This window comes from Oncorhynchus nerka, linkage group LG23 (genome assembly GCF_034236695.1).
Source record: "Oncorhynchus nerka isolate Pitt River linkage group LG23, Oner_Uvic_2.0, whole genome shotgun sequence".
NCBI lineage: Eukaryota > Metazoa > Chordata > Actinopteri > Salmoniformes > Salmonidae > Oncorhynchus > Oncorhynchus nerka.
In genome coordinates, this window is record NC_088418.1 from 35474900 (window position 1) to 35495514 (window position 20615).

The window sequence follows — 20615 nt, forward strand, 5'->3', positions numbered from 1 at the left end:
GTATAGTTAAAGTGACTATGCATATATGATAAACAGAGGGTAGCAGCAGCATAAAAAGAGGGGTGGGTTGGGGGAGGGGACAATGCAAATAGTCCGGGTAGCCATTTGATTACCTGTTCAGGAGTCTTATGGCTTGGGGGTAAAAACTGTCAAGAAGCCTTTTTGTCCTAGACTTGGCACTCCGGTACTGCTTCCATGCGGTAGTAGAGATCTGAAGAAGAGAATAGTTAAACTCACACATTGTTTACATGCTGAGCTATATGTTCTCAATTTAAAATGATACCAGTAGACAAACCATATACCAGATTTTGCACATGCCTTTTAAGTGCTGACATAAAATAGTTTAGTGCAAATCCAACCCTTGTAATTTAGGTAGAGTATGAAAACAAGGCGTCAATTATGCTACAGGAGATGAGCATTACAGGTAACATTTTATGAGGTTAATTTTATTTAATTCATTTTAGCAACATTATTTGCAACCATGTACTGTCTATGTTTCACTGACCCCGAATAAGCTAGCGACTGGTCTAACACAGCTATCCTTTCAGGTCAATAATATGCAGATTTGATAAAAATGTTGTTGGCTTTATAACCGTGAGGGAAATAGAACTAGCTAGCAGTTTGTTAGTTATACCTAGCTAGCTTAAAAGGTTAGCTGACTTCTCAAAATGAAACTCATTGTGGCTAGCTACTGTACTCCTTGCCTTTACAGCCAAATATCACTTCAGAAATATATTGAGATGGCCAGCGTTGTACACCATTTGTGATCCGTTTCAGAAAGCTAGGCGTATGTCGCACGTCACTACTTCACAGGAGAGGCATTTGAACGTAAACATTTAATTTTTTTATCAAAATTCGGTTTCATTTGCAGAAATACCTTCTGGTACATGTGAACTTTCATGTGCCTTAATAACAAACTCTGTAAATATGAATACAACATTTTAATTATGAGCCTAGTTGTTTAGCCATGGAAAAAGACAGGAAACTTCCCGCTAGCCATGATTGGCAGAGATAATGGATGGACTGGACATGCCGTGAGATGAGCTGGGATTAGTCTGACATGTAGCATGCTTCTGTCTATAACATGAGCTGCTCGGTACGTGTAAATAATACTTGCTTCTGCCGAGTTTTTGAAAGATATCATGGAGAACTGCAAAAGTCTTGCTACTGCTCTCAACAACATTGCTGCCCTGAATTTAGCAGGCGCTATCGAACAAAGATCAGTCGAGAAAAAGTTGTGATGGACAACTTTCTGGAGGACAATCGTGCCTTGCTGACTCTCTCTGACTCTGAAAATGTATTAGACGATGAGTAAATCCCTGATTTGAAGTAAAAACATTTGAATTGAACCAGACATTGTAAAGTCTTCTGATGACATTCATGGGGAAGAAACGTTGATCAACAGTTGTTTTCACATTTTGAAATCAGTGGAATTGTCTATTTTTGTCAGGAACTCGTTTTCCTTGGAAGTTTAAGCATACTGTTAGATAGCTAGCTAATGTTAGCTGACTGGCTTGCTAGCTAACATTTACATGTATGATCTGTGTAGTAATATTATACTTATCTCCAAAATCAATTTGCATTGCTAGTTATAGCCTAATGTTAGCTAGGTAATATTAAACCTACTTGATTAGCTTTAGCTACCTGCAGATTAATACTCCAGCATTTCATGCATGTGGCTAGATATGACCATCGGTTTGCATTGCTAGTACTGCAAATTGTATCTGTTTCATTAGTTGACATTGTAACGTTATTTCCTGTAGGTTCATGCTCTACAACATCCGCAGAGTACGACCCTGCCTCACACAGGAAGCGGCGCAGGTCCTAATCCAGGCACTTGTCATCTCCCGTCTGGATTACTGCAACTCGCTGTTGGCTGGGCTCCCTGCCTGTGCCATTAAACCCCTACAACTCATCCAGAACGCCGCAGCCCGTCTGGTGTTCAACCTTCCCAAGTTCTCTCACGTCACCCCGCTCCTCCGCTCTCTCCACTGGCTTCCAGTTGAAGCTCGCATCCGCTACAAGACCATGGTGCTTGCCTACGGAGCTGTGAGGGGAACGGCACCTCAGTACCTCAAGGCTCTGATCAGGCCCTACACCCAAACAAGGGCACTGCGTTCATCCACCTCTGGCCTGCTCGCCTCCCTACCACTGAGGAAGTACAGTTCCCGCTCAGCCCAGTCAAAACTGTTCGCTGCTCTGGCCCCCCAATGGTGGAACAAACTCCCTCACGACGCCAGGACAGCGGAGTCAATCACCACCTTCCGGAGACACCTGAAACCCCACCTCTTTAAGGAATACCTAGGATAGGATAAAGTAATCCCTCTCACCCCCCCTTAAAAGATTTAGATGCACTACTGTTCCACTGGATGTCATAAGGTGAATGCACCAATTTGTAAGTCGCTCTGGATAAGAGCGTCTGCTAAATGACTTAAATGTAAATGTAAATGTATCTAGCTTGCTGGCCAGACTCCCAGGTTCACGTATTTTCCGAGCAGCCCAGCTATGGTGCAAGTTGGCTAGCTGGCTAGCTAACTCATGTACCTTGACAAGTCGCTAGCCTAGTCGCAAGTAGAAAACATTATTGGAAAGTCAATTTCTCTCACGATTATAATGCCAACAAAATATTAATAAAATCAGCATATTATTGACCTAAAAGGTTAGCTGACCAGTCACTAGCTTATCCAGGGTCTGTGATGCATATACAGTACCTGGTTTCTCTATCTATGGGAACAACTACAATCATTTTGCGAGCAACACTGCTAAAATGAGTTCAAATCAATAAAATAAACCTCACAAAATGTTACCTGTAATGCTTATCTCCTCTAGCTTCAATGTCATCTCCTTATTTTCATACTGTACCTAAATTGCATGGTTTGGATTTGCACTGAACAATTTTGTCAGCACTTAAAAGGCATGTACTGTACAAAATCTGGTATATGGTTTTCCTCATATACTGTACTTTGTTTACTGGTATCATATTAAATTGAGAACATATAGCTCAACATGTAAACAATGTGTGAGTTTAGCTATTCTCTGCTTCAGATGACAGATAAGGCTAGTAATGCCATCCAACTGTAGGCCTATGGCTGCATTGGTGATGCATGCATTATGATATGCTGCTAAATGTTTTCACATAGCTGCTATACAGATAAATAAAACAGATAGAAGATCTTACAACTAGACAAAAAGGAAATGTTTATTTGAGAATACAATACAGAAACACAGACATATTAGAGACAGAACCCCTTCCCCTCTTTATTGCAGGATTGTGATATGTGATTAATCAGTGTTGACACTATTTTGAATAATAGGTTAACAATTACAACATATTTAAACACATCAGCATCCCAGAGTCGCCTCTTCAATGTTGATGTTGAAACTGTTTTGCAGGTACTATTTAATGAAGCTGCCAGTTGAAGACATGTGAGGCGTCTCTTTCCCAAACTAGACACTCTAATGTAGTTGTCCTCTTGCTCAGTTGTGCATGGTGACCACCCACTTCTCTTTATATTCCTTTTAGAGCCCGTTTGAGCTGTTCTGTGAAGGGAGTAGTACACAGCGTTGTACGAGATCTTCAGTTTCTCTGCAATTTCTCGCATGGGATGGCCTTCATTTCTCAGAACAAGAATAGACTGATGAGTTTCAGAAGAAAGTGCTTTGTTTCTGGCCATTTTGAGCCTGTAATCGAACCCACAAATGCTGATGCTCCAGATACTCAAATAGTCTAAAGAAGGCCAGTTTTATTGCTTCTTTAATCAGCCTGACTGTTTTCAGCTGTGCTAACATAATTTCTAAAGTTTTCTAATGATCAATTAGCCTTTTAAAATGATCAACTTGGATTAGCTAAAACAACGTGCCATTGGAACACAGGAGTGATGGTTGCTGATAATGGGTCTCTGTACGCAACTGTAGATATTCCATTAAAAGAATCTGCCGTTTCCAGCTACAATATTCATTTACAACATTAACAATGTCTACACTGTATTTATGATCAATTCGATGTTATTTTAATGGACAAAACATTTGCTTTTCTTTCAAAAACAAGTGGCCCCAAACTTTTGAACGGTAGTGTAAGTTAGTCATACATTTTTTAAACACTAAAAGCATTGTATTTGGGACAAATCCTTTACTAAACTCTAATCCTCAACTTAATCTTGTAATGAATATTGTGGATAATGAGCAAGTTAAGGTGACTAAACTGCTTGGAGTATCCCTCGATTATAAACTGTCATGGTGAAAACATGTTAATGCAACAGTAGCTAAGATGGGGAGAAGTCTGTCTATAATAAAGTGTGGCTCTGCCTCCTTAACAACATTATGAACAAGGCAGGTGACCCCAAACTTTTGAACGGTAGTGTATAACCTATGCATATAGGATATACCCATAGTCTCTTGGGACATTCATTGGGACCTCTCTCTTCATCTGCAAACAGGCTTTCACAGCTTTCCATATCTAAGGACATAAAACGTGACAAAAAACAGGCTTCATTATACTCAAATTAGACAGAATGTAATATTATGCTGCTATTAGCTCTCTGTCTTCAACATTTAACCTTCTAGGGACTGGAACTGGAGAATCTTTTCATTATGTCCTCCCAAAAATGACCTACCCTATCCAGTAGCCTACACTCCCTTTACTGACAGCTGTTATCACCAAATGCATTTACAATGATTACATCAAGATAGCTAGCTAATACGAAGTTAGCTAGCTGATGACAGGTAATTCACATAGCTAAACCGTGTGTAAAGTTACCTAGCTAGCTAGCAGCTCAATTGAGTTAGCCTATAAACAGGCCTACTGTAGCCAGCTAGTTAGCTAGCTAATAATATGTAGTTGTTTAACATTTTAAACATGTATGTACTTACTTGAATAGGTTCTCCCACTGCATCTGTGTTTTGGGTCCATACAAAAACAAAATAATCACCAATCTTCTTAATACTTTAGGTGGTACCGAATTGCAGCAATTGCAGCCATGTGGATGAATGGAGACATGGAAGAAAAAATGTGTTGTGACATTTGACTTTACCAGAGTAATCCACTTTTAATTTCAATAAATACAAATCACAGACTGTCGGCCACACTTGATAACTTGAAAACTAGCCCTTGAAACTAGCAAAGGCAACAACTAGCCAGACGGAAAACAGTGACACACATAACACACAGCACCCCTTCTAAGGGGGTGTGGAGGGAGGGTTCTTGAAATGTAACATCCAATCAAACTGTTTTTGTAACACAAAATTCTAAAGACTTCCAGGGAGATGTGACAAAGACGTGATTTTGGAGGTATGGCAATGCGAGACTAAGCTACCCAGTGTGTGGGTTGGTAACACTTACATTGGTTGCTCAACTAAACGTTTTGAGATTATGCTGCGGGATTTAGAGGTAATTTGAGGTTTAGTGCGGCGCCCTGCGTCACTGCTCCAAGGGGGAGTTAGAGCATTGATTATGCTTACTGGAAAATACTCTTTCAAAATTAATAGAAGAGGCAAGTGGAAGGAGAAAAGACAGCATTCAGAGGTCAAGACAGCGCTGCTCTGAGACAAGCAATGGGACTGCTCTTGATAAATCAATGAGATTTTTAATTTCACTGAATCTCTGTTTGGGTATTGGTTAGACTAAAATTAGGTTATGGAAATCTTATGCTCTTAGTACTGTAGCCTACTCCCTACCGTCACATTGTACAGCGCCATATCTTCCTAACGGAAACCCTGAGGGTTTTGTTTTTTACATTTTTCTTGGAATGGAAACACCATTTTATTAATCAAATGAATTAAGCTACGTTTCTTAAAGCCAATCCCATATACTGTGTTCTTACAAAAACGTTTTCAAATTCTCTAGTACAGCCAATATTGAAGATATCAAATGCTTCTCAAAGATGCCCTTTGGTGGTCAAACTAGCACTAACTAGCAATAATGTGCCATAGAATTTTGCAGCGGACTGCATGGTGTGCTGCAGTATGATGCAACTTTTACAGGAATAACCACTGTAGGGCTGGTATCTATGAAGTCATGATGAATATTATATTTTTCTATAAATACTCTCCAGATGTTGCTGTTATTCTTGGATGGTGAGTGTAACGTGTTGAATTTCATGTTGTATAATTACAAAAAATCGGAATAGTTCCATGATTGATATTACTGTACATTCCTTTTTATTGTTGTGAGTGCCCTTTTCAAAGGTGCACACTTCCTTCTCCCCCTGTATTCCCCCTCATAAACATCCCCTGCCCCCTTACCTCTTACCGTCTACAGTAGTGATGTGGAAGAGGTAGCTTACTGTAAAATTGTCCCATGAAATCAATCATGTTAAAACAGTTAAAACATGTTAAAACATGTATGTTAAAACAGTTGAGTTTATATGGTTACTGACAATGTACTATAATGGTATCCCTTCATTATATTGTGATATGTATGCATTTCAGTAATTTATTAATGTTTTGTCTTGTAATGTGTGCCTATTGTACATGTTAGATAGCTACTGTATTTTATACTGTACGCTACATCGTCATTGGGGTAGCATGGCTAATCATGTCCACTTTCGATGTGAATTTGTACTTTGCAGAGGAGTTGGCATATAAGGGCACCACAGCATTTGTTTATGGATGTTTTTCCTGTCATTATCAGAGAAGAAAATATCAGCACCAACCCTGATCCTTTTGGTCAGATGTAAGCTGATCAAAACACAATGAGGAGGCAATCTACACCGGTCACAAATGCAGCTGCCACTGCATTGAAGCCATTGGATGCAGTTTATCATTATGCATTTTGTATCAGAATGTAGACTGGCCCTTGTTGAAGTCTCGTAGATCACTGTATTGCGCTCTTTTTGTCTATAAAGCCCCCTTGCATAAACTTCCGCCATACCTTACCTCACTGTTAACCTATAGATGTACGGCCTACTGGACCCGGGCTAAGGGATTGCTAACTCTGGAGGTCCACTGACTTGGGGAAATCTGCTTTTAGTTTTTTTGCACCTACACCTACAATACACTTAAACATTTGAGTAATTGGTGCCTCTAGGGAGGGCTCTCCAACTAACCTGATTCAGTTTATCAACCAGCTAATTATGGGAATCATGTGTGCTAGATTAGGGTTGGACTGAAAACCTACAGGATGGTAGCTCTCCAGGAACAGGGTTGGAGATCCCTGCTCTAGGGCATGTCAGATGGTTGTTAGGGGACCTTTATACTAAAGAATGTAAAATGTTCTTTATTATTGTGTTTTGCTTTTTGTGTGTTGTGTATTTTAATGTGTATATGAATGTGTCGTTTAATGTGTTTATTGTATTTTGATGTGTATTGTGATATTATACAGGGCATATCTGGAAAAGAGATATTGGTCTCAGTATTGACTCCCTGTCAAAACAAAGGTTAAATCATATTTTTAAAAGTTATTTTACTGTAACAGTTGCTGGTTTTCCATTTCACTTGATTAAAAGCCCTCAGTAGGCTACACTTACCCTACCTGGTTTAACAGCAATATGTTGTCGTGTGTCTTTTATATCTTGGCCATGCAGCCATGTTGCCATTCCATAAAACGTGTTTAAATCATCCATTCGTGAGAGAGCCTTGAATTCAAAATATACTGCACATACTAAAATATATACACATTTGCCTACCTGCATACTTCATTTAGCTTGTTCAAGTATCCATCCCCATTTCCAAAGAGTGGTTACCAAAGATGCGCTCCTCCAAATGTATTTAAATTATTCAGTCCTATAATGCAGTATCAATGGTAGGCCTAGGCTATATCTTGCTTACTAAGAACGTGCCTCACATATAAAATAACATTTACCAGAGCCTAGTATTTTTTTTATCTTAGGAGAAGGGCATGTAGGACATACTCATTGAAGCCAATTACAACGTTGACTGCCAACACATATTGAGCACACACTGGATTCTTTTTTTTACTCTTGCTATTACTCATCATTGTAGCCTATACTATTAAATAAACTGTCGGATTTACTCTTGCTATTACTCGTCATTGTAGCCTATACTATTAAATAAACTGTCGTATCAATCCACAATGGACTAAGACGAGAATATTATGTGCCACAGCCGAATTGGAGTAGATGTCAACGCAAAGACCGTCAATAACCTACAGAACTTGAGACAACCACATGCAATATTAAGCCCTAAAACACTTTGATTGACCAGTGAGTAACCAGCCCTCATCACATCTACAACTAATTTATTCATCAAAACCTAGCCCTTTTTGCATCACCGCCAGCTATTGCGCTCATAATATGAAAAAATAAATAGTTCTGACAGAGCCCTGGACCTATAGCGCTACCAACAGCGCTAAGATTTACCATTGTTAAAAGAGGCCTCAGAGCAGGCGAATACACAGATTCTACCGATGAAATTAAAGTGTGCTCGTAGCTTGTGGTGAGGAGATTTTGGAGGTTTATGACAAAATGTATTGTTGTTAATATAGTAATGACTATATACAGTGGCAGAGCTAGGTGAATTGCCCATTAAAATATGTATGTACAAGCACAGAACAGCCGTGTCTTCAATTATAACTTTGGTTGTCATGCCCAAAAAATGCAGAATGAACGCACCCAGTGAGAGACATCAGGACAGGTGGATAGTTGCAGTTAAAATTATTGGCACCCTGACACTTTACAATGAGTGCAATGGAGCAGAATGTTCTGTTTTTTCTTTTCAAAATTGGGTGAATGGATATTTTGACCCTGTATTTTGACGCAGTAAACGATAATCAGTTGCCTCCAACCAAATTACAGTATTTTGAATAAAATAATTTAGTCCAGGTCATTATTTGACTTTGAAGTGGAATACATGTGTGAACACCAAACGTTTTTTCAATTTCAACTTATTTTAAAATAAATAGTGATTCCTGCAAGGGTGCCAATATATTATAGCGCAACTGTATCACCCAGAAAACTTTCCTGACTGAACTTTTACGATATGGATTCAGTGTATTTTCCGTGTCAGTTGTGCTTCTGCAAAGGATTTCAGCTATGGTCAAAATCTATTTTATAAAATAAAAATCTCAAGCTAAGGGGGATACTGTTTGACCTTGGCCAATGCTGTTGATTTCTTGCTGTAGCCTACAATTCTGAGCTTCCAGAATTACAACAGTGAATTCTAGGCTATAGTGATATGGATTGTAATATGTCACTGGACAGTGACAATGTTTCCACTTTAGTGATAGATGTTAGCAACAGATGAAGGGGTGTGCTAATTCAAACCATTTAAGTTGTTATAGCAAGTGGCAAATAAATGCTAGTGTCACTCAAAACTGAGAAGGTGGTAATGAGGAAAAGTATAGGGATAGGTTTCCACACAGACAACATTTCCTAACACACTTCTATGGAAGGACCACCTCTGCAAAATCACGATTAGTCTAAATAAACCGTGACGCTATCCAGTGCATCATAAAAATTGTTTCTCAAAATACCAGACAGATTTAATATAGTAATTTATTTAACATTTTGTGCCAGATTCCCGGAAACAGATTAAGCCTAGTCCTTTACTTAATTGCTAAGCCTCTCTCATGGACAAACTATGTAAACATAAATGGTACTGTAGAATCTGTAAAGTGACTATGGAAACATTGGATAACGAGCAGCAGTTGTTCCGGTGCTTGGGCCTTTTGTCAAATGTTATTTGGAAGTATCAGGATAGTGCGAGGGTGTTTCTTAAACTGGGGATGTGGATACGCTGCTATTTCTCCCACAGCAGACACATTAAATGTCAAACTTAGCCACGCTTGAAATATCAAACATTGCCGTAGCCAGTTGGCATGCATGAGAAAATGACTCTTTTGCCAGTCATTTTTAAAGAACAACTGCACCTAAAAACCAACTTCTCATTCGGAAACAGCATATAGATAGATATGAGTCAGAAACATTATTTTACTGTCAAAATCGACTACAAAGTGTAAATAGGATCATTTGGGTCAAAAAGTCAGTCTCATCTAAAACATCACAACATAAATTGTAATAATCAATCAATTGCAGCTGCACATGACCCAATCGTAATGCCTGTAAATTTGGCTGTGAGTTTTCATTTGCGTCTCCCACTAGAACTTAATTGAGTGTCTGACCAAATTATGCAAGATTTTTTGTTCTGGGTTGATCATGACAGTCATGAGAGACTAGTGTGTTCACAACATCAATACAACTGTGATGAACATCACAGTCAGTACCTGCTTGGCAGCCACTTCATAACCATCTGGGTTCATGGTAGGCAGGATGTGGATGCGCGTGTCATGGATGAGGCGTGTGATCCTCTGGTTTCCGGCCCGGTATTCCTCACATAGGAACTGGGAGAGCTGGATCAGCAGCTCCCGACCCAGCACCTCGTTCCCGTGCATGTTCCCCACATACTTGAACTCGGGCTCCACTGAAAAACAAGAGTCAGGTGGCTGGAGGTCAGGAGGGCAAATTAATGAAAGGTCATAGATGCTCACATCCGCTTAATGTGCTGTGTGTGTAGAAAACTAAAACAAGCAACCCCTCACCCCCACACTACCCATTAACCCTCCCCGGCTACTCAGGCTGCCACTGCATTTCTGCAGTTTTGTTTTTGTCAGAACACTGTGGAGCAAGAGCAATGTTATGCTAAGCGCCCGTTGACCCTGTTAGATGTTTAGAGAATTGGTGTGTGTGTTAAGCCACAATTTTGTCATGTTCTGACACCGTTCTTCAGTAGAATCCATCCCTTAGGCCTTTCACTGTGACACAGCACCATTTGATCAAGTGAGTTGTTGAACTGACAACATAGTATCTCTTGAACGTAATATTGATTCAATAGAAACACAAACAGTACATCAGCCAACAAAAGACAAAGAACAAGTGACATGATTGGATTATTTAGCTAGTGTCACCTGTTTCATGTAGGTAAAATACAAACTTATTAGGTTAGCAACTTACCAGGATAGACGTTTACCCCAAAAGGTATTGGATTACTTTATGACTTCATTCATGCTAATAGGGTGGACAGATCTCCAGTTCTCCTTATGGGAATTGAGCCCTAACTTTTCCAACAGATATGCTGCTAAAAAAAGTAGCTTTTTATCCACCATTCTTACGTTGGACAATGTTGGAGACTGGAGAGCACTTGCAGCAAGCACAATAGCAACTTTGATTGTCTTCTAACATTGCAAGACAGTCACGTGAGTTTTAATATTGTGAGTTTTAATATAATACTGCTGAATGGCTAAATTGCAATGTGAATGTAGTGCTATGTATGTATTTTTATATCTGTTATGTAGTTTTTATTTTGTTTAATTTTTGGACCCCAGGAAGAGTAGCTGCTGCCTTGGAATATACAGTACAATATCAGGAATTTATACAGCTGCACCGTTGAAAGCATCTTGACTGGTTGCATTTCTGCTAAATATTTTCTTAACTCTATTTTAAAAAAATGCATTGTTTGTTAAACAAGTCAATGCCCCACAATTTAGCCCCATAATTTCTTCTCTGTCCACAGTTCCTGTTTTTCAGTTCTTTCACCGTGTCATGGAACACTCACACATCCCTCAATTCTACTAAGAAAGGCCTTTCAGCAAAAAAAATGCAAGCTCAGCCCTGGTCAAAAGTGTTACCACAGGAACTCCCAGCTGTCAAGCTTTTGTCACAGTGGAGGGGTGTTAAAAACAGGTATATCACTGCATTTGTCAAACTGCATCCATTTTGGATAGTAATTGTTTATTATGAACCTATTTTACTTAAATTCAGTGTATAGAAAATAAACAAACAGGCAAACATGCTCACAATAAATGCTGATTCAGTTGTGGTCCACAACAAACCTACTAGCAAATAGAAGTACAGTGGACTATTTTTCCTATACTAAGCACAATATGTAGAAATCACTCCGTCATTGCCTGGTTGCTAAAATTCAGACTTTTCTGTTTATATGACAAAACAAGAAATGTATAGTGTAGAGAATCATTGCACCATCTAAACCACTGAAAATCATATTTCCTTTAGACCTATTCCATTTGACTATCAGTTTTCCAAAACACTAAATCACAGCACAAAATAAAACTGCTTCAAATTAGAGTCAAATTATGAGTTTACATTTCATCTCACCAGGAAAAGCCACCACCCCCTTCAGATAACAGCAATATATGACATTTCAAAAAATATTCTCACTCTTCTTTTACGATATACAAAGAAACAAAACTAACTAATAAATATACATCTTGAGATGTTTGAAAAACATGAATTTAGTACAAGAGATTAGAACAATTATCTTGCAATATCATACCTACAAAACTAAGGACCTGATACTGACACATCAGCACAAAAGATTGTCACCTGTGATGCCTCAGCAGTCGCCCTTGGAGCTGTTTTGCCTCAAGTGCATGGAGGCATGGAACGGCCAGTGGCTCTTGCCTCATGGGCCTTGTCTCCGACTGAACAAAAGTACTCTGTGGGAGAGCGGGAGGCCCTGGTTTGCATGTGGGTGTGCGAGCGCTGGCACTTGTACTTGTATGGCAGACCATTCAAACTCCGCACAGACAGTCATGCCATCACAGCACTGCTGGGCACACAGGGTTCTGGACACAAGCCTCTACGGCTTTTCAGATGGGTAGACCATCTGAACCAGTATAATTATGATCTTGAGTTCACTCTGGGATGCCAAAATGTTGTGGCTGACCTGCTATCCAGAGCGATGTCACCTGCATCAATGGTGTGCAATGGTGTGCATGTCCTGAAAACACGAGTGCTTTGCATGGCACATGAGGGGAACCTGGGCATCGTTAAGGTGAGACATTGAGTCCCTTGTGAAGGACTGCACAGCATGCCTGATGAGTGGAAAATCGGCCAGACACCAGTGAAATGGCCAACGGCTCCCTGGGACCACCTGGAGGTGGATATCTGTGGAGAGTTGCATGGGGAACCAGCATACTGGTCATTCATGACTTGAATTTGAAATAGGCAGAAGCCGTGCCGTTGTCCCCTACCCCCTCACAGATGATCATCCAAACACTGGATAAACTGTTCTGTCAGTGGGGGTTGCCCAACACCATTATGACAGACAATGGCCCCAGTTTTTCTCTAATTTTCTGTCTGTGTACCTTGAAAAGCAATCCATCAAGCACATCCAGACGGCTGTGCACAACCCTCAAGCAAACGGTGGTGGTGGGGTGGAACGCTTGAACAGGACCCTGAAGGAAGGAATACGGGCCTACTTGGCTGTGGGGCAACCTTTTGATGTGGCTCTGTGCCTTACCCTACTCACATCAGGGCTACCAAGCACTCCACAACTGGGGTGTCTCCTGCCTCCCTGATGATTGGCAGGGAACTGAAACTCCCTTTGGACAGCCTATGCCCAAAACAAAAGAACAGCAGCTAGGCAAGCCCATGTTAAAGTTGCACAGCAATGGATGAAACAACATTATGACACGTCTCACAGAGTGAAACAAGCAAGTCTGAAAGCCCAGGACTGGGTACGGATCAGGATGTTGCATAGACTCCAGAATGTTATGAAGAGTGATCAGATGAATTGCAATTAATTGCATCCATCGGAACAAGCTCTCCACATTTTGATCCAAGCCCCTGAGAGTGGAACGACAGCTAGGCCCTGCAACATTCAAACTTCAGAATGGATCCCACTGGCATTCAAATCACCTCAGAAAGGTCCATTGCCTGTGGGGGATCCTTTACTGACCCGTCTGTCCACAACTCACCATGGGCAGGAGCAAGGTCAAGGGGCTCACGCACCTCCACCCCTATATCAGGCTCAGTTCAGGGCCTGTCCACCAGTCAAACCTGAAATGCCTGCAGTTCCCCTGCCACCAGTCGCACCAGCTGCACCTCTGAACACTGGGAGACCCAAACGGGTTATAGCTCCTCCCTCGCGGCTTAATCCCACCACAGTGTATGATTTCAAATATGCTTTACAGCAAAAGCACCACAAACGATTATGTTGGGTCACCACCAAACAACAATAAACACAGCCATTTTTTCCCAGCCAAAGATAGCAGTCACAAAAAGCACAAATAGAGATAAAATTCATTACTAACCTTTGATGATCTTCATCAGATGACACTCATAGGACTTCATGTTAAACAATACATGCATGTTTTGTTTGATATAGTTCATATTTATATCAAAATATGAGTTTACATTGGCACGTTACATTCACTAGTTCCAAAAACATCCAGTGATTTTACATAGCCACATCATTCAACAGAAATACTCATCATAAATGAAGATGATAATACAAGTTATACACATGGAATTATAGATATACCTCTCCTTAATGCAACCGTTGTGTCTGATTTAAAAAAAACTTTATGGAATAAGCAAACCATGCAATAATCTGAGACAGCGCTCAGAAAAATTGTCAAAATAGCCGCCATGTTGGCGTCAACATAAACAAGAAATTGCATGATAAATATTCCCTTTCCTTTGATCTTCATCAGAAAGCACTCCAGGAATCCCAGGTCCACAATAAATGTTTGTTTTGTTAGATAATGTCTGTTATTTATGTCCAAATACCTCCTTTTGTTAGCGCGTTTGGTATACATATCCAAACGCTCTTTCTGGTCAGACAAAAACTTCAAAAAGTTATATTACAGGTCGAAGAAGAATGTCAAACTAAGTACAGAATCAATCATTAGGATGTTTTTAACATATAGCTTCAATAAAGTTCCAACCGGAGCAAGTGGATACTATGAGGAATGCGCATGATCAGAAAATGGCTGACTGCCAGTCACCTGATTATACATTCTGCTCTCATTCAGTCCCACAACACAATAGAAGTCTCATTCAAATTGCTATAGACGGTTCACATCTAGTGGAAGCCCTAGGAAGTGCAACATCATTAATATCTCAAGGGGATTTCAATGGGAACTGTTGATTTCTCCTCAGGATTATGTTATACTCACAGACATCATTCAAATAGTTTTTACTTTAGAGTGTTTTCTATCCAATAATAATATGCCTATATTAGCAACTGAGACTGAGGAGCAGGCCGTTCACTTTGGGCAATTTATTCATCCAAGCTACTCAATACTGCCCCTCAGCCGTAAGAAGTTAAGAACAAATTATTTACAATGACAGCCAACCCAGGCCAAACCTGGACCAATTGTGCACCACCCTATGGGACTCCCAATCACAGCTGGATATGATGAAGCCTGGATTTGAGCCAGGGACTGCAGTGATGCCACTTGCACTGAAATGTGGTGCCTAGACAGACCACTGCGCCACTCAGGAGCCCTAAAGTAACCAAATCCCTTACCTAACCTTAACCATTTTAAATGTCAACTTTGATTTGGTAGGGACATCCAAAGGATCTTGAATAGCACGTAATTGTGACTGTTTATCATCTGAGAGCTGTGTCCAGGAATACCCGGCAGGGGACACAAGATAAGAGAGACTGGTGTGAGAGACAGACAGTGGCCTGATCATGGAATCAGGAATTGGAATACAATTATGACATAGCCTGACAATAGATCACAGAAAAGGTTATTTTCTGATGGAAATATTGCTGCTCTCGGATCGCCACTTGACCATACCTGTGCATAGTTCCCTCTTCTCACAAGGAACACATTTGCCTCAAGGACCCACAAGGTCTGCCATGATGGATTTTCTGCCATTTAGAATTTTTCAAAACACTTAAATGTCATCTCCTCCAGAACCACAGGGCCAATCTGGATTACACTTGATGTATGGCATCTATGGACCAATGTGTTTCAATGCAATATTTTCCAGACTAGTATGTCATACAACTGACGAACAAACATTAATGTGGTCATGGTCTGGCACATAAATGCATTTAAATCAGACACAGATATTTGTATTGTAACCAAACTTGGTACACATGTTCAAAGCCCTGTCAAGACTCAACATATGCAAGCACATTCAGGTTGACCACATGGTGGCGCTACAACAGGAACATGTTTATATCTCTTGATCTGTTTGACTCAGTGTTTAAATTGTACACCTTTGTGGTTATTGTGTTGTTGTGCTTCCTATTTGAGGTCTGGATTGTGATTCCTAGGATTTTTGTGTGATGTCAAAATCTTACTAATTTTGGGACCTACTTCTTCTACTTTTGCTATTCAAAGGTTATTCAATGGTGCTGTCAGGAAAAACACTTTCACTTCCAAGGCTACAGATGGAGAGACGGAGAAGTTTGTCATAAGGTGGCTGGAGCTTGCACCAGACAGAGACGGAGGCAGAGACAAAGATACATTTACAGAGCATTCAGAAAGTATTTATACATTTTCTTATGTTACAGCCTTATTCTAAAAAGGATACAAATTTTACAAAATGTCTCATCAATCTACACACAATACTTCAAAATGACAAAGTGAAAACAGGTTTTTAGAATTTTTAACAAATAATAAACAAATAAAAAACAGAAATACCTTATTTACATAAGTATTCAGACCCTTTGCTATGAGACTCGAAATTTAGCTCAGGTGCATGCTTTTTCCAATGAGCATCCTTGAGATGTTTCTACAACTTCATTGGAGTCCACCTGTGGTGAATTCAGTTGATTTGACATGATTTGGAAAGGCACATACCTGTCTATATAAGTTCCCACAGTTGACAGTGCATGTCAGAGCAAAAACCAAGCCATTGGGTCGAAGGAAATGTCCCTAGACCCCGAGACAGGATTGTGTTGAGGCACAGATCTGGAGAAGGGTATAAAAACATTGCTGCAGCATTGACGGTCCCCAAAGGACACAGTGGCCTCCATCGTTCTTAAATGGAAGAAGTTTGGAACCACCAAGACCCTTCCTGGAGCTGGCCACCCGGCCTAACTGAGCAAACGGGGGAGATGGGCCTTGGTCAGGGTGGTGACCAAGAAGCTGATGGTCATTCTGACAGCTCCAGAGTAAAAGGCACATGACAGCCCGCTTGGAGTTACCTAAAAGATACCTAAAAGACTCTCAGGCCATGAGAACCAAGATGTTCTTGTCTGATGAAACCAAGATTGAACTCTTTGGCCTGAATGCCAAGTGTCACGTCTGGAGTAAATCTGGCACCATCCCTACGGTGAAGCATGGAGGTGGCAGAATCATGCTGTGGGGATGTTTTTCAGTGGAAGGGACTGGGAGACTAGTCAGGATCGAGGGAAAGATGAACGGAGCAAAGTACATAGAGATCCTTGATGAAAACCTGCTCCAGAGCGCTCAGGACCTCAGACTGGGGCAAAGGTTCACCTTCCAATAGGACAACGACCCTAAGCACACAAACAAGTTAACGCAGAAGTGGCTTTGGGACAAGTCTCTGAATGTCCTTGAGTGGCCCAGCCAGAGCCCGGACTTGAACCCGATTAAATATCTCTGGAGAGACCTGAAAATAGCTGAGAATCAACGCTCCCCATCCAACCTGACAGAGCTTGAGAGGACCTGCAGAGAAGAATTGGTGAAACTCCCCAAATACAGGTGTGCCAAGGTTGTAGTGTCATACCCAAGAAGACTCAAGGCTGTAATCGCTGCCAAAGGTTCCTCAACAAACTACTGAGTAAAGGGTCTGAATACTTATGTAAATGTGATATTCCCATTTATTTTTTTTAATACATTTTCAAAAAAATATATAAACATTTTTGCGTTGTCATTATGGGGTGTTGTGTGTAGATTGATGAGGGAAAAAAACATTTGATCCATTTTAGAATAAGGCTGTTACGTAACAAAATATGGAAAAAGTAATGGGGTCTGAATCCATTCTGAATGCACTGTAGATACACACATACAAACAGTCAGAGGTGGGCATCTCCAGTCATCGGGGGCCTGATTGGTGTCACACTTTTTCTCCATCCCTAGCAAACACAGCTGATTAATCAAATTGCATTCTAAACTGAAGATCATGATTGTAATATTTGTGTTGTGGAGAAATGACCAGGCAGGAAAGGGGAGGACAGTAGGTTTCGTTGAGTCAAAAACCCCTCGTGCTCTACAGCCCCCGGCCCAATAGTGCACATCTGCATTTCCTATTAGGTGTATTAACATATCACTGCCGTAATACATTACTGCTTAGTAACAGCATAGTAACTAATCTAAACAGATCTAGATCACAGATACTACAATGATTAGGTAATTATTGGAGCCAGGCTGGTAACTCTAATGAACTTATCCTCTGCAGCAGAGGTAACTGTGGGTCTTCCTTTCCTCTGGCGGTCCTCAAAAGAGCCAGCTTCATCATAGCGCTTGATAGATTTTGCAACATGAAGAAACTTTCAAAGTTCTTGAACTTTTCTGGACTGACTGACCTTTGTGCAAAGGGTGGCAACTTTGAAGAATATATAATATAAAATATATTGTGATTTATTTAACACTTTTTTGGTGACCACATGATTCCATGTGTTATTTCATAGCTTTGATGTCTTCACTATTATTCTACAATGTTGAAAATAGTAAAAAATAAAGAAAATCCCTGGAATGAGTAGGTGTGTCCAAACTTTTGACTGGTACTGTGTATGTGACTTGTTTCAGGAAACTAGGCGTATGTCGAAAGCCACTACATCAAATGAGAGGCTTTTGATCGTTTCTTGTAATTCCATTTTTAAATGCATTTTTTGGTAGAAATGCCTTCTGGAACATGTGAACTTTCATGTGCCTTAATAACAAACGTGTATGCCATCTGTACATTTTTTATTTTTTATTTTACCTTTATTTAACTAGGCAAGTCAGTTAAGAACAAATTCTTATTTTCAATGACGGCCTAGGAACAGTGGGTTAACTGCCTGTTCAGGGGCAGAATGACAGATTTGTACCTTGTCAGCTCGGGGATTTGAACTTGCAAATACAAATCAAATGGTTAAATTACGAGCCTAGTTGGTTTAGCCACGGAAAAAGTCAGCAATCTTCCCGCTAGCCATGATTGGCTGAGATAATGAATGGGCTGGACATGCTGAGAGATGAGTTCGGATTGGTCTGCCATGTAGCACCTTCTGTCTATAACATAAGCTGCTCAGTATGTGTAGAAAATCCTTTCTACTGCAGCTTTTTTTTTAAGATATCATGGAGAGCTGAAAAATGTTTCCAGATCTTCTCAATAACATTGCTGCCCTGAATTTATAAGGTGCTATCGACAAAGGTCAGTAGGAAAACATTGTGAATGACTACTTTCTGGAGGACGATCGGGCCATGCTGTCTCTCTCTGACTCTGAAAATGAATCAGATGATGAGGAATTCCCTGATTTAGGTAAAAACATATTCATTGAACCAGACGTGGAATCTTATGATGACAGTGATGGGGAAGAAACATTGATCAACAGTGTTGTTGTCATAGAAGAAGTTGACCTTGTTTTGAAATCAGTGGAATGCCTGGTGGAAGCAGAGTATGATAAGGAGATTAATACAATTCTGGAGTTTCATTGCAAATGCGGAGGGAGTCAAAAAGAGAATACAGAAGGCTGCTGTATAAAACACCTGTCTCCAGATTCTTCAAACTAAGGGCAACCACGCCATCCATGACAGAGAAAGGGAAAGATATGATGATTTATGGCATTGCACACAGTCAGTTTAAGAGTCTAGCTACATTTTCAGATATGATATATTTCAAATTTTGACAGTCATGTGTAAAGACTGGCAAGGATGTGACAATTCATTTTTATTTCTCTAATGTTATTTTGTTGTTGTTTGCAGGTGCACTATTCTGACTGTATGCAGCCAGATCCCATCTACTTTTTAACAAGAACTAGTTTGTGCTCTGGGACGTACTTTTTTAACAAGAACAAGTATGTGCTCTGGTATTGTGCCCGGCGGACCATCAACAAGATCCACCACAGTCTGGACCTTCACTTCCTGATCACAGGCCACAACAAGTTTGCCCCTGACTGGTGCTTCAGCCTCATCAAGCAGCGCCTCAGAAAGACCACAGTGAAAAAGAGATTGCTTGTATGGTGAAGAACAGCACTGTGACAGGGGTTAAAATCCCAGGGGTTAACACTACTGTTCAGTCGGGTGGTCAGGTGCCACAAAGAAAGTTACAATTGGTTCAGAACAGGTCAGCACAGCTGGCCCTTAAATGTGCCCGGGAGCTAACATCAATAATATGCATGTAAATCTCTCATGGCTCAAAGTGGAAGAGACTTGTTTTTGTAAGAAGTGTTGACATGCTACTAGCACACAGCTCAGACACCCATGCAGACCCCACAAGACATGCCACCAAAGGTCTCTTCACAATCCCAAGTCAGGAACAGACTATGGGATGTGCACAGCACTACATAGAGCCATGTCTACATGGAACTCTATTCCACATCAGGTAACTGATGCAAGTAGTATCCGATTCAAAAAACAGATAAAAATACACCTTATGGAACAGCAGGGACTGTGAAGAGATATAGACACACGTACACATGATAAGACATACACTCTAGACACACGTACACATGGATTTATTGTAAATGTATGATAGTGGAGTAGTGGCCTGAGGGAAAACAATAAAGTGTATTGGATAAAGTGTTATGAAATGGAATGTCATGTAATACTTTAAACTGTATATAACGGCATTAATGTTGCTGGACCCCAGATAGAATAGCTTGGCAGCAGCTAATGGGGATCCTTAATAAATACATACAAATCCCACAGCTAATTGGACTGGAGGATGGTACGATGCTGGTGGAAAGCTATGGCTGGCAACAACACCTGACTACGTACTTCAGGCTGCTGCCAC

At 40.4% G+C, this 20615-nt stretch overlaps 1 protein-coding gene and 1 long non-coding RNA gene across 6 annotated transcripts in view; both read right to left on the reverse strand.

Annotated features, from left to right (window-relative positions):
- cpn1 (carboxypeptidase N, polypeptide 1) overlaps window positions 1-20615 on the reverse strand; it is a 130434-nt gene that overhangs the window by 95494 nt on the left and 14325 nt on the right. For all 5 annotated transcript variants that reach the window (XM_065008068.1, XM_029629805.2, XM_029629803.2 and 2 more), the window contains exon 2: window positions 10178-10374. In XM_065008068.1, coding sequence (XP_064864140.1) covers window positions 10178-10374 — 197 coding nt within the window. The remainder of the gene's footprint in view (window positions 1-10177; window positions 10375-20615) is intronic.
- On the reverse strand, window positions 3186-10171 carry LOC135563960 (uncharacterized). The gene is made up of 2 exons (XR_010460709.1): window positions 4870-10171; window positions 3186-4456 (listed from the first exon to the last, which is right to left on the reverse strand). It is a non-coding gene; the product is annotated as an uncharacterized LOC135563960 (long non-coding RNA).